The sequence below is a fragment of the Lathamus discolor genome, chromosome 6 (assembly GCF_037157495.1).
Source record: "Lathamus discolor isolate bLatDis1 chromosome 6, bLatDis1.hap1, whole genome shotgun sequence".
NCBI classification, from domain to species: Eukaryota; Metazoa; Chordata; class Aves; order Psittaciformes; family Psittacidae; genus Lathamus; species Lathamus discolor.
Genome location: NC_088889.1, coordinates 23,769,551 through 23,794,463, shown reverse-complemented (window position 1 = coordinate 23,794,463; position 24,913 = coordinate 23,769,551). Strand labels below are relative to the sequence as shown.

At 38.3% G+C, this 24,913-nt stretch overlaps 1 protein-coding gene across 4 annotated transcripts in view; it reads left to right on the top strand.

Moving 5' to 3' along the window:
- TDRD9 (tudor domain containing 9) overlaps positions 1-24,913 on the top strand; it is an 81,613-nt gene that overhangs the window by 46,418 nt on the left and 10,282 nt on the right. For all 4 annotated transcript variants that reach the window (XM_065684701.1, XM_065684699.1, XM_065684702.1 and 1 more), the window contains 20 exons: positions 89-220; positions 907-1,069; positions 1,153-1,216; positions 1,741-1,804; positions 4,330-4,374; positions 4,830-4,883; positions 5,356-5,472; positions 6,446-6,553; positions 10,763-10,863; positions 11,632-11,805; positions 13,056-13,167; positions 14,543-14,755; positions 17,068-17,157; positions 18,996-19,256; positions 19,705-19,851; positions 20,906-20,976; positions 21,332-21,441; positions 21,608-21,704; positions 22,403-22,541; positions 24,463-24,572. In XM_065684701.1, coding sequence (XP_065540773.1) covers positions 89-220; positions 907-1,069; positions 1,153-1,216; positions 1,741-1,804; positions 4,330-4,374; positions 4,830-4,883; positions 5,356-5,472; positions 6,446-6,553; positions 10,763-10,863; positions 11,632-11,805; positions 13,056-13,167; positions 14,543-14,755; positions 17,068-17,157; positions 18,996-19,256; positions 19,705-19,851; positions 20,906-20,976; positions 21,332-21,441; positions 21,608-21,704; positions 22,403-22,541; positions 24,463-24,572 — 2,372 coding nt within the window. The remainder of the gene's footprint in view (positions 1-88; positions 221-906; positions 1,070-1,152; positions 1,217-1,740; positions 1,805-4,329; positions 4,375-4,829; positions 4,884-5,355; positions 5,473-6,445; positions 6,554-10,762; positions 10,864-11,631; positions 11,806-13,055; positions 13,168-14,542; positions 14,756-17,067; positions 17,158-18,995; positions 19,257-19,704; positions 19,852-20,905; positions 20,977-21,331; positions 21,442-21,607; positions 21,705-22,402; positions 22,542-24,462; positions 24,573-24,913) is intronic.

The following is a 24,913-nucleotide window of genomic DNA, read 5'->3' as shown; positions in this document are numbered from 1 at the left end:
TTGTGAACTTGAACTTACTTTTCATAGAAGACACTTCATCACACTTCCTGTGGGGGGGAAAGTAACAATAACATTGTCTGTCCTTCAGCGTTGTCCATTGGGAACTACAGTCTTAAAAATAAAAAAGCTTGATATGGGGGGACCAAAAGCCTTGCTGGCAACAGCTCTTTCTCCACCCAGTGTAGATGACATTGAACGTACCATACTTCAGCTGAAAGAGGTAGGCATTCTTTTAATGTTGTTAAAATTGAGGTAATAAAAGTGTACTGTGGAAGAGTTTTTCCTTGGTATGTGAGGTAGCAGTAGCCTTAATTGTAACCTGAAATAAGAGCTGTGTCTAAAGAATCTTTTCTCACATTTGACTTTGTTTACTGTACTTTTCAGCATTATTTCTGCAGTTAGTTCATTGAAACAGGATTATAATTTCACCAGGGAGTAATGTTGCTGTTTGTGAATTAGCATCTGTGGTAAGAAAGAATAGGAAAAAAAGAGAACTTGTACTCTGTAAGTGAAATTGTTTATTAATGAAGTAGCAAAATTGTACCCTTACACCTTGATGTATAGGAGTCGGCCTGAAGATCCTCTTCTGGCCTGAGCCTGACTTCCATGTGAGTTGATGATTCGGTGTTTCAATTACAAAGTTGTTACGGGGTAGAACATTCACTGAACTTTCTCTTTTCTGAACTGCATGAGAAGTTATATTTGTATCATTTGTAGCTTTCTTTTATATCCAGTATGTGTACTAGAAACTTCGGTTTTAAAATGTTAGGCTTTTAAAATTAAGATCTTCAACTTAATTACAGTTTTGATACTGATTGATGTTGCTTGCTTCTTGTCTTTTCTTACAAACTGGTCTTAGATTTGCTTTGTTAGCTTTTACAAGTGAAAAAAATTTAATTTCCCTAGCTGGGAGCACTTACGAATTGTGTGCAAACAGAAGAAGACCCACATGATGGTGAGCTGACTTTCTTAGGAAGAGTATTGGTACAATTGCCAGTGGATCTGCATCTTGGAAAGCTGATAGTCCTTGGGCATGCCTTCGGGTGCTTAGAAGAATGCATTATTATAGGTAACTGAAAGAAGAACATGTGAGAACATTTCTCTAAAAACAAGTGATTTACAGGTTTTCATTTTGATTTGGTTTTGTTGTAGCTGCAGCACTGTCTTTGCGGAACATTTTTACATCACCTTTACAACAGCAAGTTGACGGATACAGGTATTACCTCAGATGCTTTACAATTTCCAGCCTACATTTGGGGGCAGAGGCTGAAGTTGAACACTACATACAGTTTTTCATGTCATGAGTCTAATTTTCTGTCAAAAGTGCCAGCAGTGTGGAAAGAAGCTTTCACAGGCAGCTGAGATACTGAAATCTCTTTGTATGTGAGCTAATTATTCTGATAGAGGTAACTTACTCTTTTCTGAGTACAAGTGACGATATTTTAGCTTTGTCTTTGTGATGTGAGTATGTGACAGTGTCTGTTAAAATGGACAGAGGGGCTAAATAACAAGGATTTTCTTTTTTCTCTTTTAAGTAAATGGAGTTTCTCTTAAGTAAACGGAGTTTACTTTCAGAAAGGAGATGTGAATAAGGACAGACAATTACAGTAAATGTATTGACCCTGTTTATTGAAGTCCTAGAAGTTGTTTCTAGTTTTAGCATCCTGAGCTATATGTCAAATACATTCAGTATTTGAAAAAAAACTTTTTTTCAGTGATTCTTTTTGTTTGTATTGCCAGGAACAAACTGGTTTTTGCTGAGAATAGTAAGAGTGACTGCATTGCAATTGTGAATGCATTTAAGGTAAGTCTTCTTTCTTACAGTTGTTAAAAACTTCAGATTACTCCTAGCTACTTAGTGATACTTTTTGAAGGCTGTATCATACTATATAACAGTTCTGATTTATCACTTATTATAAGAACTAAAAATGAAATGCCAGAGACATGATGGTATTGGTAGCTCCCTTTTAACCGAGGACAGTTTGGACTGGTAAATTCTAGTACAGAATGATAAATTCTAGTACAGAATGAGTTTAGTGTCCTTTTTCCAGGCTTCGTAGCTTTGACTTTGTAGTATTTTATTCTGTCCAAATGGGATATTCCTGTACGCTTAGCTGCTTCACAGGCTGATAGCATGGACAGAGGTCAATCTCTGCATGTACCAGCGGAGCTGGTAGAGCCTTCTGACAGAGGAGCTTACTGTTCAGAATCCAATGTTTTACATTATGCATGGTCTGATGTTTCTGTAATCTTTCGGACACTCCAAAATCTTCATCTGCTGGTTTAATTTATTCCATTTTGTTTATGTTGGCCTTTTCTAACTTTGGTGAATGCTGACTTGTTTTTCTGTATTCTGGTGTTACAATTTTATGAAGCACAGACATGGGCACCTATGCCACACATACATGCTGATCCTGGGGCTCCAGCATCATCTTTTCTTAATTCACCTTATCCTGTTGTATGCTGTATTTCCCTTGTGTCCTGTTAATCTGAAGGTGATACTTCTATAAACCAGTATGGTGTCTTAGAGAATGAGCACTAACATTCAAAGAGAGGTTTTCTGTGCGGTGTCTGTGTGAGTGATGTGAAAGCTTTGTTTTGAATGGCTGGCTATCACAAAAGAACAGGCAAATAGTATGTTTTCAGACTTCCCAGTTCAGATTAGATTTCTTCCCGAGTAAACTGAAGTTCTGTGAATCATTAGCACATATTTTTTGAGCCCTTGCTTGCAAAAGGTTTTAGTGAATAGAAAAAATTTCAAAAGCTTTAGCAGTAGAAAGAGGAGAATCTGGGGAAGTAAAGGCTAATCAGCCTGATTTAAGAGATAGGATTTTAAATAGAGTTTTTCAAAAAGATAATGTCAAGTGGAGTTTATTTTTCTGACACAAGGCTTGGGTATGGAAGTGGTGGATGTCAAAAGCATTATTTAAAATCAGGACATCGGACAGCCTCAGTAAAGGTAGGCAAATGAAGTCTGGCTGCTCGACTATGCTGATGGTGTCCACAGGAAGCTGGAGGTGGCTTGTTATCAAACTAGGAGAAATGGATTCTGCAGGCATCTCTCATAGATTTGCTACCTAATAATGAAATCATTTTCAGTGATATTCTAAGCATGTTAATTTTTCTTCCAGACCTGTTTTCTGGGAGGCATCCACATCAGAACTGTATCTAGATAAGATAGTTCACTTTTCTCCCAAAGCAAGGAGAAAAGAAAGGTTCTGGAAGTAGCCTGCCTTATTACAGTGTCAAATCAAAGCATCCAGTTTGTTCTGCTTATGCATATTTGGATGTGCTTTAATGCTCAGTTCATCTCCTCTCAGAATACCAGGTGGAGAGGCTGTTTCATGTTGCTTTGTTACTGAGTGACTACTGTATTTCTTCCATATCAAATCAGAGCTTACTCCTGTAAAGACTTGGAATGGAACATGCTTGGTCTGCTTTTGGCATGTGCCTTGATCCAGAATCTCTAAGCTATGTCCAGAAACCCAGTGACACGAATGCTGCATTTCTAATTTAATTGCAGGAACTGATGGCAAGTTTGAGGCAGCATATGTCATTATAGTTCATACAATAGTGCTTAAACTCCTTTTTGGTCTATGGGTGCAGCATTGCATGCCATAATCTCTAAGCTGACTTGAAGGCAGAACAGTTGTCTTCCTATAGAAATTCTTGTTCTTAAGCATGTTGTGGTACATTTATAATCCTGTCCCACTTGCAGCCCTGCAGTAATGCATTCTTAGGATTACATTTTGCAGCCACGCTACTTTGTGCGCTCACATATGAGCAAAGGAAGACCCAGAGTTCTCACCCACCTTCAAAAAATAAAGTAAGATTATTCGTAAGAGTGAGAGGTATTTATATCTGCTTAGGAACCAACCAGGCAAGCATCATATTAGACTAAAATAATAAATAATTAAGGTTGGCAAGGACCTTAGAAGGTCTGTAGTCCAGTCCTTTGCTCAGAGCAGATTCAGCCATGAGGTCAGTCAAGGTTACACAGGGTGTTATAGACAAGATCCTCAAAAACCTGATCTAAGCTGGCCATGCTGTGTGGGGTGTTTCAACAATTTATCTGAAAAAGTCTCCTCCAACCTGAATCACTGTGATTCAGCTTTCCTTATACTCCTATGCATAAATATTTGTAATCTGTATTACCAGCTGGTTTTTAAATCTGTGTTAATCTCTGTTTTTTAAATTGGTGTTAAAAAAATTCTCTTTGGTATAGGTACAGAAAAACCTTCATAGTTTTGAATGTCATGTTAATATTTGTAATAACTATTACTAAAGCACTGCAGCTTATGCCTGAATACTACACCATTTCTTTTCCAGGCATGGCAGGCATGCAGTCAAAAAGGGGAGCTGAGACATCCCAAGGTCAGTTAAACTTTACTTCTTCTTTTCTATTAAAGGTTAGTGACTGGGTTATAATGAGTAGCCACAATGGCCAGAAAAGAAGTGATAACGTTATATTTCCAGAGAAGAAGTTCTGTTTCTTTGGAAGAAGTGTCCATCTTGAAGTAGACTCTGTAGTAGCAACATAGAGAAGTTGGACTTGTGGGTTTATGTGAAAAATTTAGATTACCCACAGCTGCACTGGTGGTACCCAAAGTATAGTTTATTAGTCAAATATATAATTATATTTTCATAGGTCTCATAATACTTGATTGATATGGATGAAAGAAAGCTGTGAAATGAAATCAAATTCTTCCACTGCTATATATAACTATTGTTTGTGACTACACAGAAGAATATGGGGGAAAGCTTACTAGCAGTAGAAGAAACAAATTTCTAACAATTTTTACATTTGCATTTTTCACTTTCTTTTCTAGAAAGAGCTTGAGTGGGGTCAATCAAATTGTATTCATATCAAGAAGGTCCGGGAGGTGAGATGAAATAGATAAGTCATTCTTATCTGCTAAGTCACTGTTACCTGCTAAATGGAGGATGCAGCATGTGTGGTCACAACTACAGTTGAGTGTAGAAGTGCAGGCTGTTCTTAGCATGTTTTTTACCTCCTAAGATACAAACCCAAAAGTATTTCAATGTAGAATCAGTGTATCATCTTGTAAAAGGTTTTCAGTTCTTTTTCTAACTTTGTTCTATATCATATATGTGTAATATACTCTGTGACTACAAAATTCAACTTTAAATAAAGAGATGTCAAGAAAACTTGAGTCACAGTTCTGAAATTACTATCTAAAGTAGAGATGCTAAGCAGTATATTAGGTAAAATGTGTATTAGTCACCTAGAAAGGAAAGGGAGTTTGACCAGTTTAGACATTTACTAAGAGATTTTATTGTAATTTGTGGATGTTTTTTGATATGTTAACATGTAATTTAGTGCTCAAATTTTAGGTGGCACAGTTATTTCACAACTTGAAAGAGCGAGTCAGTGCATTTAACATGCATGTTAATGCTCAGCCATCTGCTGTGGATCAGGAATATTTATACAAACAACGCTTCATTTTGCAGGTAATGCTTTATTGGCTGTTCAGGGGAGAGCCATTATTTACAAAATCTGTAACTGGATTTTTATGTGCTAGTACTGATGAACTTGTGTTACGCTTATGTTTCAAAGATCTCTGTAGATTTTGCTATTGCAGGTAAGAAAGTACTTCTTTTGACAACCTAGGAGGTTGTTACTAGTATTACTTTCACTGGTTTAGAATTCATGCTGAATTGGAACTCTGGCTGTCCCTTCACTTTTGACAGTTCATCAAAATAAAACCAAATCATACTGAGATGAATTAAACTGCTTATTTCGGCTAGTATTTGTTGAAGTCATAAAAAGACTCTAAAGAAGGATGTTTTGTGTGGGAAATCTAAGAACTATCAGATCTGAAAACTGCATTTTCACTTGTTTTGAGTGCCCTGTTTGGACCACCACTGGCTTGGTTAGTGCGGGGAGAAGGGGAGGGATTAGTTGTCTTTCAGCTATTGTAACTTTGTCAAATTTCCAATTACACTTCTTGTCTCATTTGAGCTGATTAATAGTGACCTTATTTTCAGGCCTATTTATCATTTCAGTGACAATTGGTTTAACTGTATAATCAGTGAACTTTTCAGAGCTGAATTGTTAAGTATTCTAAGATGTATCATGAAAATTGAACCATTTTCATGTGGCTGATTTTTCATGAACTTATTTAAAATTGAGGCTCTTCTTGAAATCAGGGCTAACAATTACAGTTTTCATAGAGCAAGTTTGCATACAAAAATATTAACGTTATGCAAGATTGTTGCAGAACTTGAACTCTTTTCATGAAAAGTATGGTTTTAAGAATTTGCATGAATTAATGTTTAGTCTGCAATTATAGTAATTCCTGGAAAGAGACAGAAAAAAAAATCATACAAAGATCTACTGGTATCTCTTTATGCTGTTAGTTACCTCTTTTCAAGAAACTGAATGTAATCTGCTGCATTTTCCAAAATATTATCTTGATGTCAGGTTGCGATAGCTGGTGCTTTCTATCCAAACTACTTTACTTTTGGAAAATGTAATGAAGAAAGTGCTGTGAGAGACCTTGCTGGCAGAGATCCAAAAACTACTGTAATGGTATGTTAAGAAGGTGAATGACGTAAGTAGTAAAAATGTGTAGTGTTTCGGTGGTGGTTTCAAGTCTTGGTCTGTCTTGGGCAAAAACATAATTATCTACTGTGATCCTCGCTCTGTAAATTGTCTTCTCTCCCATCTCCATTTTTTTTCAATATAATAAACATTGGGTGGGTGGGCAATTTTAGAAGAATTCCTACTGAGAACTGCCTCTATGCATTTGATTGCTAGTCTTGTGCAGGCAAACAACTTTCATAAAACTAATACAAGATTTGAACTAATAAAAGATTTATTGGCTGTCATGCCAATATCTGCACACAAACACGCTTATTTATGTCTTTTAAAGTTTTTAACATATCATTTAAGGATATTGAAACAAAATCACAGAATCACAGAATCCCAAGGGTTGGAAGGGACCTAAAAAGATCATCTAGTCCAACCCCCCTGCAAGAGCAGGGTAACCTACAGTACATCACACAGGAACTTGTCCAGGCGGGCCTTGAATATCTCCAGTGTAGGAGACTCCACAACCCCCCTGGGCAACCTGTGCCAGTGCTCTGTCACTCTTACAGTAAAGTTCTTCCTGATGTTAACGTGGAACTTCCTATGCTCCAGTTTACACCCAATGCCCCTTGTCCTATCACTGGATATCACTGAAAAAAGCCTAGCTCCATCATCCTGACACCTACCCTTCACATATTTGTAAACATTGATGAGGTCACCCCTCAGTCTCCTCTTCTCCAAGCTAAAGAGACCCAGCTCCCTCAGCCTCTCCTCATAAGGGAGATGTTCCACTCCCTTAATCATCTTTGTGGCTCTGCGCTGGACTCCTTCAAGCAATTCCCTGTCCTTCTTGAACAGAGGGGCCCAGAACTGGACGCAATATTCCAGATGCGGCCTCACCAAGGCTGAGTAGAGGGGGAGGAGAACCTCTCTTGACCTACTAACCACTCCCTTTCTAATGCACCCTAAGATGCCATTTGCCTTCTTGGCCACAAGAGCACATTGCTGCCTCATGGTCATCCTCCTATCCACCAGGACCCCCAGGTCCCTTTCCCCTTCGCTACTTTCCAGCAGGTCACCCCCCAACCTGTACTGGTACATGGGGTTGTTCTTCCCCAGACGCAAGACTCTACACTTGCCCTTGTTAAATTTCATCAAGTTTCTCCCCGCCCAACTCTCCAGCCTGTCCAGGTCTCGCTGAATGGCAGCACAGTCCTCTGGTGTGTCAGCCACTCCTCCCAGTTTTGTGTCATCAGCGAACTTGCTGAGGGTGCACTCAGTTCCCTCATTCAGGTCATTGATGAAAATATTAAACAGCACCGGTCCCAGCACCGACCCCTGAGGAACTCCACTAGTCACAGACCTCCAGCTAGATTCTGCGCCATTGACCACAACTCTCTGCCTTCTTCCTTTCAACCAGTTCTCGATCCACCTCACTACTTGATCGTCAAGCCCACACTTCCTTAGCTTATCTATGAGGATGCTGTGGGAGACAGTATCAAATGCCTTACTGAAATCAAGAAAAACTACATCTACCGCTCTACCATCATCCCTCCACCTAGTCACTTCCTCATAGAAGGCTATAAGGTTGGTCATACATGACTTCCCCCTCATAAAACCATGTTGGCTGTTCTTAATGACCCCCTCATCCTTGATATGCCTAGTGATGGAGTCAAGAATAAGTTGTTCCATCATCTTTCCAGGGATGGAGGTAAGGCTGACCGGTCTATAATTACCCGGGTCCTCCTTCTTGCCCTTCTTATAGATTGGTGTGACCTTTGCCATCCACCAATCCTCAGGCACCTCGCCCGTTTCCCACGACTTACCAAAGATGATGGAAAGTGGCCTAGCAATGACCTCCGCCAGCTCCCTCAGCACCCGTGGGTGCATTGCATCCGGACCCATCGATTTACAGATTTTCAGTTTGCATAGCTGATCCCTAACCCAATCCTCATCTACCAAAGCAAACTCCTCCTTTGTCCTGACTCCTTCTGGGGCTATAGAAAATATCAGTCTTGTGGCATGAAGACAAGATCAGTTTTGCCATAGCAACATTGGTTAAGATTAAAATGTTAGATATAAGGAGCTATTTACTTTTAATGCACATAACTCTTTTAACAAGCAGTTGATAGGAGGAGATCATCTTGAAGATGGAAAAAGTAGCTGCTGTGTCTTCATCAGTGTAAATGATCTTGGGCACAAGTGCTGCAAGTTCCTCAAGCTCTCAGTTTGATTCTTCTTGTACCCAGACGATGCTCCTCATAGTGTGTGCCAAAGATATAAAAGGCAATTATTCCTCCTATTCTCTTCTCTCTAAATCATCTTTCCTTGAGATTGTTTGTTTCTGCAGTTTGTCCTAGACTGTGTTTTTGGCCAGCAACTGATCTTAGTACTCTAACTTAAAGGCGCATGAAGATTTTTCCAAGAAGTATCCATTCTTTCCTGTCTAAGATGGTAACAACGAAAGAGAAGAACAGACAGTTCTATAGCCCCTGAAAAACAATTCAAAGTCCAGAATCTTGAACATGCTAGTTAGGAGTTCTATGATTCTGCATTAAAGCAAGATTTCCTGTGAGAGATGACTGAGTAAGAAGAAGATAGAGAAATGGATATTTGGCTACAGTCACATATTAATAGTCTTCGTTTGCTTTTAACTGCTCATACACTTACGTTAGCTCTCTGCCTCCTGAGCGAGACAGGTGTTAAAGTAGCAGAAAGCTTTTCTGTTGATTTGTAGAGTTAGTTTCCAAGTTTAGCTCATGGAATTTGTAAAATGCACAACTGTCTTGTTGCCGTGGTAATGCATGTTAAAGTTGTAATCCATTATACTTAACTATATACCACCTATAGAATTCAGTATACTTAACACTACACAATCCAATATATTTAACTAGAATGTTACTCTTAACAGAATGCCTTTGAAAAGGTGTTGCAACTCGAGTAACTTCATCAGTATGTAGTTGCTTTAGGGTTAAAATCCAAGAATAGCAGAATCTTTTAATAATTCAGTTTGGAAGAGACCTCGTGAAGTCAGCTAGCTACCTAGTGATATGGTCAAAGCAGAATTAACAGTGAGTTCAGACCATGTTGCTTAGGCCTTCATCCACTTGTGTTTGGAAGAAGCTCTGAGGATGGGGATTCTGCAACTTCCTGTGGGTTCCCACCTACCAGGTCCCTGAATAAACCAAACTGGACTGTCCTAGACTTCAGGATGTGGATTCTGTTACTTGCCTTCCTCATTCCCAAGATCTTGAGCTCCCTTCTTTCCTGGTTGCTGTGGCCCAAGCTGCTGTTGCTGATGGCTTCTGTAACAAATTCTGCATTGTTCACCAGTAGCAGATCCAGAAGAGCCCTGTTTGGCTCGTGACCTCTTTTAAGAAGCTATACCCTTCAGAAATCTAGGAGCTTGTGTCCTGCCCTTCTAGCAGGTTGTCAGAGCGCCTGCTCTCTCCCTCTTAAGATGCAAGGTCCGTGATCTGGAGACCTGTGCATGTTGTCTAAAGATTATCTGCTTCATCCTGACTGATGCCTGCTACAAGTTCCTACCTCAGTGTTACCCTTACTGACCTCTTCTCTTATACTGACCCACAAGGCCTGGGTTGTTCCATTATCTACTCCATATAAGACCATCTTACATTTGAGCTACTCCTCCACATAGGGAAGACCAGGAGGTTGCTCTTTGACTGTTGCCCCTAAGAAGCATCTAACCATCCTTAAATGCTTTCCAGTTGGATGAGCTGTCCTACCCTATGTCAGTAATTCAATATGTGGTAGTTACGTCAGGACGTGCAGGGCTGTAGCTCCTCCTGTTTCCCAGGCTACACCCAGGCTATGCCTAGGTTGTAGTTCCCAGTGGTGGACAAGGGAGCATAGCATTCTATTGCTTTTCTGTTACAAGCAAAAAGGGATACTAGACAGCTTCTAGGAAAAATTATCAAAGAAATATAAGGAACTACACATGAAGCTGCTTCATTTATAGTTAAAACATTCATTCACTGGCAGTTAGGGCAGCTTTAGCAGCAAAACTCCAATATTATTTTCTGTTGAGATCTTCAAAATGTAATGTAGTATATAGCATTTTTTTGAATTTGGGACTTAGATTGTACATCACTATCACAGCTTAAGTGAAGGTCAAAGGTAATTATTTAGGTGAATTTAGGGCTTTAAAATATATGAATGTATCCAAATTTAATTACTTTTTCTTAACAGCTGAGGAATATTCCTCCCTATGGATATCTATACCATAAACAGTTGCAGTCACTGTTTAGACAGTGTGGGCAGGTAAAATCTATTGCCTATGATGGATCGAAGTAAGTATAAAATACTTTAAGTATTCCTCCTTTCTTATGTTTCTCAGTTATGAATCTAGTAATCCCTTTTTTTTCAGTGGTGCACTGACAAAATGAGTTTATTTTTCTCTCTTAAGAATCAGTAGTTTATTTTTAATGCATTGGCTACAGTAAGAAATGTGGGTTTGAAGTTTGAGATACAGTAATTGGAATAACATTAGGTAAACTAGCTGATTTAGAAAACTGCCTTCTGGTTTGTCTCTTCTGTGGTCTAAGAGTGGCTCTTAACTGCAGTTGATCTGTCTGTATTTCTAACTTGTATACTGAATTTAGCTTGTTAGTACAGTCAAATGGCTTTGCGAAAATGCATGCGACTGGCTCTTATAGCTAATCATCTGACTAACTTTGGACTACAACTGTTCAAAGCTGAAGTCATGTAATCCTTCTTAGGCCTTTTCCAATCTTTCCTTACTCACATAAATTTCCACATCCTTTCTATTTCTATTAAATATGCTCAGTAAATTTGGTATAGGCTTGTGAGAATGTTAGACAGATTTTCTTATAACCATCATGATAAGTAAAGTATTAAGGTTCATAAGAGCAATAGGCAAAGCTTTTGAAGAACCTACTTTTTACTGTTCACTGACCTGCTGAGATAAAGACACGGAGAGGAAATGACAACGTTTCTGGGATTTTTGTTCTGTTTTGATTCCTCATTGAGTATTAATTGCAATTTTACTTGGTGGGGTTTTGTTTTGTTTTGTTGTGTTTTGGGGTTTTTTTTAATAGGGCTTTTGTGGAGTTCTCCCGTAACCCCATGGAGAGCTTTAAGATTCTTCCTGCAGTATACCTGTCAGTCAAGATGTCACAGCTGAAAATTCCTCTTTCGCTGAATGCTTATCATCTAAATGATATTGAAAAGCAATTGCAAGGAGTGACAGCTGTGAGTGTGGAATCTCTAAGGTAATTGTATAGCATATGGAAAAACACGTTTCTTTGTGTTGAAATGAGGTTTGCTGGAATCAGTGGGGATTTCCATGGAATTGTCACCAAGGAAGATACGTTAGGTTCAAAAAGCAGGTGCGTAAACTTTGCATAAGCAGCATGTTTTTGCAGGACTAGAAATGACATAATTATCTTGCATGTTTTTTATAGTTAAATGGGGTTTACTGTTGAAGAGAACACGAAGTATAGGCCATCTTTCTTTGTTTTAAAGTTTTTAGTGTATTTGCCCTTGGCATATAGAAAGATGGATGTACACAATAAGTTTTCTTCATGCTATAGACAATGTGGGGACTGTTAGAACCAAAGCAAATAAGGAGTGGCATTTAGTGACATAAAAGTGAGGGAGGAGGAGTATAACAACAGAAACAGCGTAAGGTGCGGAGGCATAGTAGAAAATACTAATGAGGAATGCAGTGTAATAAGTCTTTCTGGCCCATGCCTGCTTTTGTTAAAAAGTATGGTATGTGGGTTTCATTCTTGCTCTATGCTGTCTGTGATTCTTAGCTTCAGGTCATACAAGCCACTTGTTAAAATGCTAATCTGCCTAGCTTCTGCTTGGCCTGGAGGCATTTTAGTATTTGCAAGAAATCTAACTAAAATAGGAAGGCCGGAATGAACTGGAAATGTTAAACTGCAGGCGAATACTTCAGCTGCAGTCGACTGTATTTAGTGTTTAAAAAAATATTTTAGCAGTTTGACTGTGCCCAAAACAGCACTTAAAATCTTTGTGGAAATTAATTCTTGAGGGACTTGTGAAGTCTTCTAGGCTAAAAGACTCGTTTTAGAGTTCTTAACTTTTGTCAAGTAAAAGGAATATGATATATTAAAAAAATTTTATTAATTTATCTTTGTGTTGTAGTGTACTCTGTTTTTTTTTTTTTTTTTAATTAAGCTTAGGAGGCATGCCATAGCAAAATGCCCCACTGTTTAACCTTAATTCTTTAGATTTCTAACAAATTGATGGCACAGTTGTGGCTTGGTATGTATCTTCCTTTCCTTTATTATAATGGCATTCAGTTGCTCTGTAGTATTTTGGTTCTGTGTGGTCATTTTGCATTCTAATAGAATTCATATTTTACTGACTAAAAGTTATTAAGTACATAAATGTGCCCTAGGGACACCTTGGGAATTAAATGAAAGCAAAAGAATAGGACTCTTGAGGTTTTGCTTGTGAAGCATTTAGCATCATTATTCCATTAATTTTTTAGAGTAAATGTGGATTGTCAAAAGCAGAGTGTGGAGCCTGTGGAAATTTCATTTGGTGCTTTACAACAGTTAAAGATGATCCCAGATCGTCTTATGCCCATCAGGATAACAGAGGTAGGAATGTTCTACATCTGAAGTAAGGAATATCTAATAATCATTACCTAGTTAACTTTGAGGAGATTACTATATGATAATCTTTAATGAAAAGAATGGGTGCTAGTGATGTTTTTAGCATAGAGGTATCCTTAGGACACATGGGGAATATTCTTGGTCTGGTTTTCAGTAGTTCTTTGTTAAACAGTACTCATGTGTCACGCACAAATTTCAAACATTGGAGTTTACTTGCACTTGACAAAATTTTTGAGATTTACTGGCAGTAAATGTTAGCTGGAAGTAAACATAAATGTAAAGAAAATTAATGGGAAGGGGGAAATATTTGTTTACATTGTAGAAATGAGAATCAGTAGGTATTTGGGCCATTTACCTGGTTGTTATTAACTGGTAGTTTTAATGGGAAACTGTAGATGCGAGAACTGAGATGAGTTAATGGTACTGCATGCTTATTCAGGAAGAATGTTGCATGCAAAAAAAGATAGTGTGTTAGGGGGAAATTGTGTCTGGATTCTGAAGCTGAGAAATTTTACATCTTGTGTTAACTATCTTTCCAGCAAATAGAGTAATACAAGCAGTATATATGCTGCTGAAATAAAAACAATGATAAAAACAATCCAAACCACTGAAATTACAGGCTGAAGTATTAAAACAGCTCGATACTAGTGGCGTGGTTTGCAAGTGCGGAAAAGAGCACTTTCCTCATTTTATTCACATAAGTGTTGGATCAAAAATGTCTGGTTTGGTCAGACATATTCCAACCATTTAGCTATTTGTGTTACTTGTGTTTAATACATTGGCTTTAATGGTCATGTGTATTGAAAATAAAGATTCTTCTTTATCGCAAGCATTTGTTAGAATATCAGAAATGGTATAGGAGTTCAGTATGCCATTTGTAAAGATGGCTCATTTTATTCAGTTTTATTTCAGTAGTGGTGTGTTCTTTTCAGTCTCCTAAGGGATAGCTGATCATAACAGTAACAATGCTGATTTGCTAACAGATGCAGCTGACTGGTATTCTTTCACTAATAAGAGAAGTGTGCCATATGTGTATGTATCTGGCTAGTTAACTGTATACGTTGTTTTCTGTGTGTTAGTTTCATTTAGAAAAATAGAAGCAATCTTTTCTAAATTTTCTGTATTTTAGTAATGTTTACATTGGGGTGTATTTAGAGGAAAAGTGTATTGCACATCAATTAAACATTTTAAAATAACATCTAATTATGAGAGAAATGCTTCACTATTATTGCAGCATGAGAACTGTTCTATGTGCATGTCAGGAGTAGGAGTGCTTTCAAGTATTTTGCTCAGATGTGTTTTGTATTTGATGTAGAATAACAATAGGAAATCTTATATTGTCTGTTTTTTGTACTTTCAGATAGTAGAAGTTGGACACTTCTGGGGTTACAGGACAGATGAAAAAAACAGAACTGTACTTCAGGCTCTAACTGCTGAAATTAACTACCAGAACCTGATGGATTTGCCAGTGTCTCCACATCCAGAGATGGTTTGTCTGGCACCATTCACTCATAGGGAAGATGGAGGATATTATAGAGCTCGTATTTTGTATGTTTGTGGAGATTTTGCTGAGGTACAGTAGTATGTTATGTTATATTAAATTGGTAGCATGTAATTGGGTTAACAATCTTGGAGTTACGCTTTCTTTTTTTCTAAGCAAGAAAAATGTTCCTGATGAAATTGGAGAGACATCAGCTTGACAGATGGACCACTCAGTGGATAAAGAACTGGCTGGATGGCCGCACACAAAGAGTTGTGGTCAATGGCTCAATGTCCAGCTGGAGACCAGTAACGAGGAAGAAGTCCAGAGGAGGGCCATGAGGATGATCAGGGGACTGGAGCACCTCCTGTATGAAGATAGGCTAGGAGAGCTGGGGCTCTTCAGCCTGGAAAAGAGAAGGCTGTGTGGAGACCTCATAGCAGCCTTCCAGTGTCTGAAGGGGCCTATAAGGATGCTGGGAAGGGACTCTTCATTAGGGACTATAGTGATAGGACGAGGCGTAACGAGTTAAAGGTTTAGTGTGAGGTGTCCCTGCCCATGGCAGGGGGGTTGGAACTAGATAATCTTAAGGTCCTTTCCAACCCTAACTATTCTATGATTCTATGATTATAACTATTCCAGTAAAGAAATCTGTGGAACTAAAATAAAACTGTAACAGAATGATGTCAGAATAAGTGAATTAGGGTTTTTCAAGAACACAGTAATATTTTAGTATTAAATTGAGAGGCTGTTGTTGATACAGTTGAGGTATCTTGTGTGCTGAAGTGGAGGAAACCAAAATAAAGACTAAAACCTCCAGTAACTTTGAAAACATAGTGAGGAATGCCTATGTCAGAGTCCAGTGCTACATTGCTGGCAGCAGCCCAATCACTTCCTCTTTATAAATATATATAAATATTGAGATCCATCCGGAAGTTTCTTGACCCCATTGTATTGCTGGTTTTCAGTCATTCATGGCCACATTGTCTAAGGTTGTTGTTCTGCCAGTGTTTCTTCCCCTGGTTTACACAGGTTTTCTTTTTTAACTCCTCTTTCCTCTCCCCTGCAGTTACCTATCTGTCTTTTTCTTCCTGGACTTTATTTTGCTAATTGAAGCAAGCAGCACTCTTCTCACATACTACATTGAATTTGTTTTTTCGCCTGGTCTCCTTCTCACTCCTTTTTTTTCTTTTGACCTCCGTTTTCTGAAGCAGAATTATGCATGCTCCGGTACATATAGTTCTGCCTTTATTTATACAGTGATGCTAGTATTCCTCTTCCAACTCGGTGTTTCTCCTCTGCATTCAAAGAATATTTCATATGGTACATGCCACCACATATGCCTTTCCATAGCTTTTTTTGTATGGGCCCCCTCTTGTCACCTTATACTCAGTTCTGTCTCCTTGGTAATATCCAACTAATTAGAATTTATAAATAATAACAAAGAGTTCATAGCAGAAATTGTTAAAAACTCCAAATATGAGCTTGTCCTTCATAACATTTTTTTTCTGTTCCTGTTGAATTCTCAGATCCACTCAATGTGATCTTTTCTGTATCAGTGTTTATATTGCTTAGTTCTCGATCGTCAGCAAATTTATTAGAATATTTTGAATTTTTATTCCAATGTCAGTAATGGAAACTTGTGCCACAGCTCCAGATTGATACTCTTTTTTCAGGGCAATACGTTTATTTTCAGCACTTAGGGACAGATTTTTTATTTATTTATTTATTTATTTATTTATTGCAGTATTGCCCTTTGCACCTCCCATTCCTTCTTTGAATTTCTTGATTTCTTAACATAGCTGGGTGTCACCACTACAAAGTTAATACTAAAGAGATTGTCATAGATCATAGATCATGGAATAGTTAGGGTTGGAAAGGACCTTAAGATCACCTAGTTCCAGCCCCCCTGCCATGGGCAGGGACACTTCAAGCTAAACCATGTCACTCAAGGGCATCTCTTTGAAGTCATAAAAAACTAGTGAATAACAGTGCTTATCTCATCACTTTCTCTTTTGCAGTCATAAACAACTCACCAGATCCATGTTAACATTTGCTTATCTAAAAGCAGTTATTGGGTAATATCGTTCACTGTTAAGAAGTAAGGTTGTACAGATTTAATTGCAGAGACAGAGAGCTTTTGAGAAATTTGCCCTTTCTAGATTTAGCAGATTACTTAAATTGCAGTATATGTTTAAGCCAAGGGATCAAATAATAGACATGGTAAGATTTGGTGTATTATTTTTGACAAGGCTTCCCTTGCATGTTTTCCAAACTCTGAATTTGCTTCCATTTCACTTGATAAGACTTGTGTTGTACTGTAATTAAGGTTGTCGGTTTTCTTGCCACTGAAAGTAACACTTCTAATGTGGAATCTCTGCATGTGCTCTCCATTCTTTTTCCAGGTGTTCTTTGTGGATTATGGCAATAGGTCAAAAGTGCCTTTAAAGAAATTAAAAAAGATTCCAAGCTCTCTTCAAGAGCTTCCATCCCAGGTAGGGGTGATGCTGTTTGCTGCTGCTTAATAGTTTCATGTCAGGTCTGGGAAACAGAAGTGTACTTCAAATCATAATGCTTTTCAGAAGAAGGTAATACGTATTTTGGTAATGGGAGCACCTACAGATCACCTTCACTAATAGGATAAATGCTTTCTAGAAATGACCATGCACAGAGCAGTAATTCTTGTGTAACTAAATTGCATTGTATTTAATTGTTGCTTTAACACTTGCTGGGGAGGTGAGTGGGAGAGAAGCCTGCACTTGCTGCCTGACTGGATGTAAAAAAACATAGTATTTTTTTTTAACTGAATCGTTGAACTAGGCCTTTCTCAGTGGAGACAGCATACTGGGATCTCTCTGCCATCTGTTCTCATAGAGAGAGTGGAAGGAAAGAGGAAATAGCTTTAATAGCTGCCTTTTGCTGCTTGTTGCTTTTGGTTACATTTCTTTGCTGTCAGTTCTATGAGAAATAGAACTCCCTGGAAGGAGAATGTTGTTCTAGTTCCTCTATTACCTGCTTATATGAAAAGCTCAGGAGTAACAGGCTGAGCAGTAGATCAGCTTAGCTTTAACCTAAAGACCCTCTGAGCAAATGGTAGAAATTTACACAGCCTAGAAAACACCCCAGAGAGGAGAAACTATCCACAACTAGTTTAATCTTTTGTTCTCTGCTTAAACCTAGCTGCTGCTACTACAGATAAGTGGCAGTATAGCATCTCTCCTTGTCTGCGTGGCGTAAGTCTACTGTACAGTTAATGTGCAAAGCATTTTTGCTCCATCAAGCCTTCTGCTCTGCTGCACTATTAGTTACAGGACAAATACATAGGAGATGCCTGATTCAAATTTCACAGGGCTACAAGTCTCTGGTTTTGTGCTGCTTTGATACTCTTTGAACTACTGCCTTTACTTGGATCTTTTCAGACAGAGCCCTTTTGATAATTAAATAGTGATATGTAACATAGACCTGAGGGACTTTATACCTAATTTTTGAGAAAAATAATTCTCTTGAGCTATATTTACAAATCAGAATTGAAGTGAAATTCAGCTTTTCAGTCTTCATTCGGTGAACTGAAACAGGTGTGTCATAGTAACTTTTTATGAAGCATTTAATGATGAAAATATATACATTAATGAGTAGAAGTGTAGTTTTATAGTTCTCTAGTTTTCTATATTATCTCTTCTTAGTATTGGATCTTAGCAGGACTCATTTTATTTGGTTTTTTTAATAATTGGTTTTAAAAAATAAGAATTCTTTTGGCAGGAAGCATCCTTTTTTTGTGTTTTCTTCAGATGCATTAAAGGGAAGTTTATTTGTGCTTCAGGCCTAATCTTTTAATGACTGGTTTTAATGACTAGCTAGGAAAAAAAACAGTGTTTCTGTTGAAAATTCATTTGAAGACATAATTACAGATAGTGGTTCTGGGAATGGGTTAAATGTGACCTTACTCTTGCCTGCCAGCAGCAGAATAGCTGCAGTGGTCTTGCCAAGTTTTCTGTTACCATAGTTGAAAAGAACTCTTGATTATACAGAGAAGACATCTCTGCACCCTAGATTTTAATGTGGATGGTGAATTAATACCAAATTATCTTCTATTAATGCTCTGTTAGCTTTGTTTCATTAGCAACTATGTACAATATTGAAGTCATATGAGATGTAATGTGTAGCTGTGTTGGCAATGATGGAATGTAGCTTTACAGCAGTTTTAGTAATTAACAAAAGCCACTGCAATAATTATGAAGTAATTTATAGTTACTAATTCAGACAGTTTGGGGAAGAAATATTTTTGTGCTGATTTCTACTCAGGTAAGCATTGTTTTCCATTTCTTTGTTCTAGGCTTTAGAATTCAAGATATGCAAGATGCGTCCTTCTGCAAAATCTCTTGTGTGCGGGGAACGGTGGAGTTACAGTGCTAACCAGAGATTTGCCTCACTAGTAAATGGCTCTGCAATTTTAGTGAAGGTGTATTCACTTGTGCGTAGTGTTCTGCATGTAGATGTTTTCTGTTCCGAGGGGTACCAAGAGCTTGTGAATATTCGAGATGTGCTTATTGAAGAATGTTATGCTGAACTAGCAGAAGAATCATATGAATCACAAGTATGTATTGAGTAAAGCTCCTTCTACTTTTTTTATACTAATATACTTCAGCTCAGGCTGAGGTGCTGAAAAATTGAGTTGAAGCCTTGACTAATGCCATGGGATTAGGCAAGATTAATAGTTGAGTAGGACAACATATGTGTGTTCATAATTTATATGAATTTGTTGGCTAAAAGCATTGCTGCTTTGAGACATCTTTTGAGAGATGTTTCCCAAGAGATAATTGCATCTGAACTGTTCCACTGGTTTTTTAAACTTTGAAAAAATGTATGTCTCATAGTTTTAACTGTCTCCCATTTTTATATTTTATATAAGCTAAAATATAATGAGAACCTTGGGGTTTGTATTTGTATGTAAGTTTGTATGTGCTTTGTGTAGGGTCTTTTTTATAAAATACATGAAAAATGTAGCCATTTCATGGTTTTAACACTCTTCCATTGTTATGTAGCAAAACCATAGTTTGCTCAGGGAATTATTTTTGGACCAAGTAAAAGAAGAGAAAATGTCTATATCTTCAAGAAAGGAAGAAAAGCATCTCCTTGAAAGATTGTTAAACTGCTTTTCTGAACATAAATCTAATGTTCCAACCCATAAGGTAACTTGGGTGGTGGTTTTGGTATGTCATTTTGTGACCCTACTTCTTACAGTGTTAGAATGGCGATGAAGACTGAAAGTATCTTTAACACCCAAACCACATCTGATGCATTTCATAGTGTATTCTATTTTCTGTTGGTAGAAAGCTGTAATGAGAACCATTGAGACTAGCTTTTTGGAACTTCTAACAAAGTTTTGAAGCTTTGCCGAAGAGCTAAGTGAACCAGCTCTTCTAACACATTCTAAGGCAGCACTTTGAACCGCTGCAGAATGAAGATAAAATAAAAAAAACTGAACAGCGTTTCCACCTCTGGTAGTCTTCACTACATAAGCTACAGCAGAAAGCAATGTTACAATGCTACTGGTTTTGGGTTTTTTTGTTTTGTTTTTCCAAAAAAATTTTCCACATGATTTTTACTATAAACAGTGTTTTGTTCTTCCTCAGCTAGTGATAGGTAAGCTGCTAGGATAGGTAATGCAGTGAACACTCCAGTAACCCAAACTCAGAATTTATCCTTGCTTGCTTACTTTGAGATATTTAGTCACTACTAACCTGGAATATAAAACATGAAAATCTGTGCCCTGCTCTGCATTCTGATTACAAGTTATGCCTTCATCTGTATTATAATTCTTTTCACATTTCAGACCCAACAATATTTCAGGTTTTCAAGTGTCTCTCATGCTCAATTTACCCACAGGAGTAATCCTGTTTAACTGCTCACTTTATGAAAGTGAGAGATTTGTCAAGATTAAAGACTGCTCATGTAAACAAAAATGTGACCTGATTTTATTAGGTGCTCTGTGAAGTATGAACTTGTGCTTTTTAAGCCAGATGGAAGTTGTGAATCCCCGACACCTGTGAAAAATACATTATTTTTGTTCAAGTGCCTCAACAAGCAAATGCTCTAGATGGGTGAAATGAAAATGCTGTTTATCAATTCAGTGTTGCTCAATATATGCTGAAATGTGTTTTGGGTTTTATTTACAGAGTAATTTGATTTGGAGAGATCAGGTGCTGGCTAACTAGAATATAATTTGCTCACTTTCTTTTGAAGGTAACCGTTTTTGGCCCATTCAGTCCATATGAGCTGAAATGCTACAGTGTGACAAGAGTATCCCAGTTCAGGTATGAGAAGACTTTCACTGTCAAGTATAGGCACGTTCTCAGATGTAATTTTCAATATATAGGCAAAAACCATCCTAGTTACTGTAACAGATTTTCACAGAATTTTTATTCTTTGAAATGACTGAAGTATGCACACTATCAGTATGTAAGAATTTAAGGGTAGTTTTATTAGGTGCTTTAATGTCTTAAAAAGAGATTCTTTATTAATCATATACAGCTGTTAAATGGTATTCAGGTAACCTCTATCCATTGAGGTTGGATTGTGAATTTAAAATACTGGGGTTTTATGTGTCTGTATGGGGTTTGGCTTTTGGTTCAGTTTTTTTAATGTTGAAAATATTTTATTTCCTTCCAGAAACATTCTTATACAAAAGCAAAGCATAAACTCTATTGTTCTCCATGATGCTTCAGATGAAACCTTTCAGCAGTTGTTGGTTTCTGCTTCTGTATCAGCAAATGCAACTGGTAATGCTTAATAAAAGTGGACTGTTTCTCCAGACTTTGGTTTTATGGAAGTAGTCGTATGAGGAAATGTTACATCTGTTTGAGGTTTCATTTTCATTAGATACTCCATAGAGATATTTTTTTTCTTTCTTTCTTTTTTTTTTTTTTTTTCCTATACGTGTGACAGGATCTGCTGTGATTTTAGAAGAAACATCTTTGATGCCTCCTATTCCTGGCCTGCTTCCGCTCCTCAGTATGTTGTTTGCTCCTGCTATAGAACTAAGGTATTCACGCATTTGAAAAAGGGGGAGTGTGCGTGTGTTTGGGTTTTGTTTTGTTTTTTTAGGATCCCTCACAAATTGGTGACTTTTTTTTTTTAGCCCCTCTGCTTTTAGCATTTCCTGTTCATGTAATTCTTGTATCTTTTATCAGTTTCAGTATAATTTGTAGCGAAGTTAACTTGTTTCATGTACTTAGGAATTGGTGCTGCAGGCTCTGCTCCCACAGTAAGGCAATACAGTTCCTGACAGTTGTGCTGGAAGCCTGGGAAGATGTACTGTAGAACTGGGCAAGTTTTAAACCTACATGAGGAGAAGAACTTGCTTGATGTTTGTAAAAGTGCATAAACTCTTCTGTAAAAGAGCTCTGGCAGTTGCATTACTGTTGTTTGGTTTAAATTCTTGTGTCTGTGGACTGTCACTTCAACTCAGTGAAGCTAGCTTTCCTTAAGTTTTATTTTGCATCTCTATGATTTTTTCTTTAAAGTTTTATGAGTGTATGTTTCTGTAACCAGAACTTTAGTTTTGTTTCATCACTATATTTGAAAAAAACAGTATGACTAAGTATGAATGCCTCTCAGTTGTGTTTGCTTCTTCAAAACACCTGCATCTTGCTTGGCATGGCTTTAACAAATTCATTTAACTCTGCATATGAGTGCTTTTTTCATCTCTAGGTGAGACTGTTTTTCTTCTTTTCCATATAGGGTTGATAAAAGTGGAAGGCATTTCACTGGTGTTTTGTGCGGTTTGGGTTGGAGTCAGACTTACGGAGCTCCCCTGCTTCCAGAAAATGACATGGAACTGACATTTGATGTGCATTTTGGAGTGGAAGACATATCAGAGGTAAAACATGTATAAGAATTTATCAAGCTACTTGTCTCAGAGCAGATCAAACAAACAAAAATCCCTGTATTCCTCATTACAGCCTTTTTGCAGCTTGTAGACAGAGATCTGTTGGAGGGGAAGTACATGTATCCACTCTTGTTATGCAGGACGGAAAGCTGTATTTGACCTGTGCTTCAGATTTGATATGTGCTTTTGTCCTGGGTTCAGCAGCAGTGAAAGACCTCACATGCCCTGATTAGTAGTATGTACAGAACAGGTGATGGCCAGTGGTTTCTAGTGGCTTTTTTAAGGACATGGTGGACATGCTGGTGCATGTATCGTAGAATCACAGAATGGTTTGGGTTGGAAGGGACGTTAAAGATCATCTACTTCCAACCCCTCATCCATGGGCTGGGACACCTCCCACTAGACCAGATTGCTCAAAGTCCTGTCCAACCTGACCTTGAACATTTCCAGGGACTGGGGCATCCACAACTTCTCTGGGCAACCTGTGCCAGTGTCTCACCACCCTTGTTCTTCCTTCTAGAATTCAAATATACCCTCTTTCAGTCTAAAACCCCCTGTCCTATTACTGTATGCTCTTGTAAAAAGTCCCTCTCCAGCTTTCTTGTTGGCCCCTTAAGGTACTGGAGGGCTGCTTTGAGGTCTCTGTGGAGCCTTCTCTCCTCTAGGCTGAACAAGCCCAACTCTTTCAGCCTGATTTTGTAGGGGAGGTGCTCTGATCATCTGCGTGACCCTCCTCTAGACTTGCTCCAGTAGGTCAATGTTCTTCTTATGTTGGTGGCCCCAGAACTGCACACAGTACTGCAGCTGAGATCTCATGAGAGCAGAGTAGCGGGGGAGAGTCACATCCTTTGACCTGTTGGTCGTGATCCTTTTAATGCAGCCCAGAATATGCTTGGCTTTCTGGGGTGCAAGCACACACTGTCAGCTCATGTTAAGCTTCCATCATCTGACACCCCCAAGTCCTTCTTCTCCTCAGGGGTGCTCTCAGTCCAGTTTCCACCCAGCCCATGTTTGGCCTTGGGATTGCCCCAATTCAGGTGCAGGACCTTGCATTTGGCCTTGTTGAACTTCATGAGGTTCACACAGGCCCCCCGTCTCAAGCGTGTCAGGGTCCCTCTGGATGGCATCCCTTCCCTTCAGCATGTCGCCTGTATCACACAGCTTGGTGTCATTGGCAAACTTGGAGAGGGTGCACTCAATCCCACTGTCCATGTTGCCAACAAATGTATTAAACGGCAGCAGTCCCAGTACGGACCCTGAAGAACATGAGTTGTTGCTGGTCTCCACTTGGACAGCAAGCTGATGACTGCAGGTATCTTGAGTGTGACCTTCCAGCTAGTTCCTTACCCACCCAGTGATCTATCCATCAAATCCATACCTCTCCAGTTTAGAGTCAAGGATCTTGTGTGGGACAGTGTCAGAAACACGTTTCACAAGTCTATGTGGGTGACATCAGTTCCTGTTTCCTTATCTACCAACACTGTAACCCCATTGCAGGAGGCCACCAAATTTTCAAATTTGTGATCCACAATTTGCCCATAGTGAAGCCATGTATGTGAAAATTATGGACCCATGGAGAAAATCCTTAAAACTTTTACAGAAGGAATTCTGTGGAAAAGAATCCAGGCAAGTGGTACCCTGTATGTTTTGTGGCATGAATACCACAACCTGGATGGTTGTGGTATTAAGTGGATGAACATTAACATCCTGAACCAGCAGAGATGCATCTAGAGGAAGTGTTTCTAAAGCTTCAGAAGGTTTTGCTTATGTTAATAATATTTCTGTTGAAGTTTGGTGGTATGGGTGCCACGGCCCCTTTGTGTCAATATATAATAATACAATACAATAGAATAGAATACAGAACTAGTGCTGGTTTAGAGTGCTTTATATTCTGTCACTGGTGTTTTTATAGATAAACATCCTAAGGACAGCCATTAATAAGCTGCTTTCTGAACGCACAGTGTGTTTTGAACAAACAAGAGTGACACAGCTGCAGGAGGATGTTCATCAGAAACTTCTACGGTAATAATTTCATAGAAATAAGATAATTCTGTTTCACTCTCAGCAAAACCAAAATAAATAATTGCTTGAAACATAGCTCAGATTAAGCTTTGGGGAAACAATATATGTTCTCATTTAATGATTCATTTAATTTACTCTTGTTTATTTATAAAGCAGTATACTCAACAACTTTAGACTTCTTGTGGAAGCACTGGTTCTTCAGGGAAGCCTCATCACATAAAAGTCATGAAACGTAGACTGTAAAACTTGTTCTACAGGATACCACTTCTGATGTACCTTTGCCTTGTGCACACAGGACAAAGCTAATAAAGTTGTACAGCATAAGAGTGCAGAAGGATTAA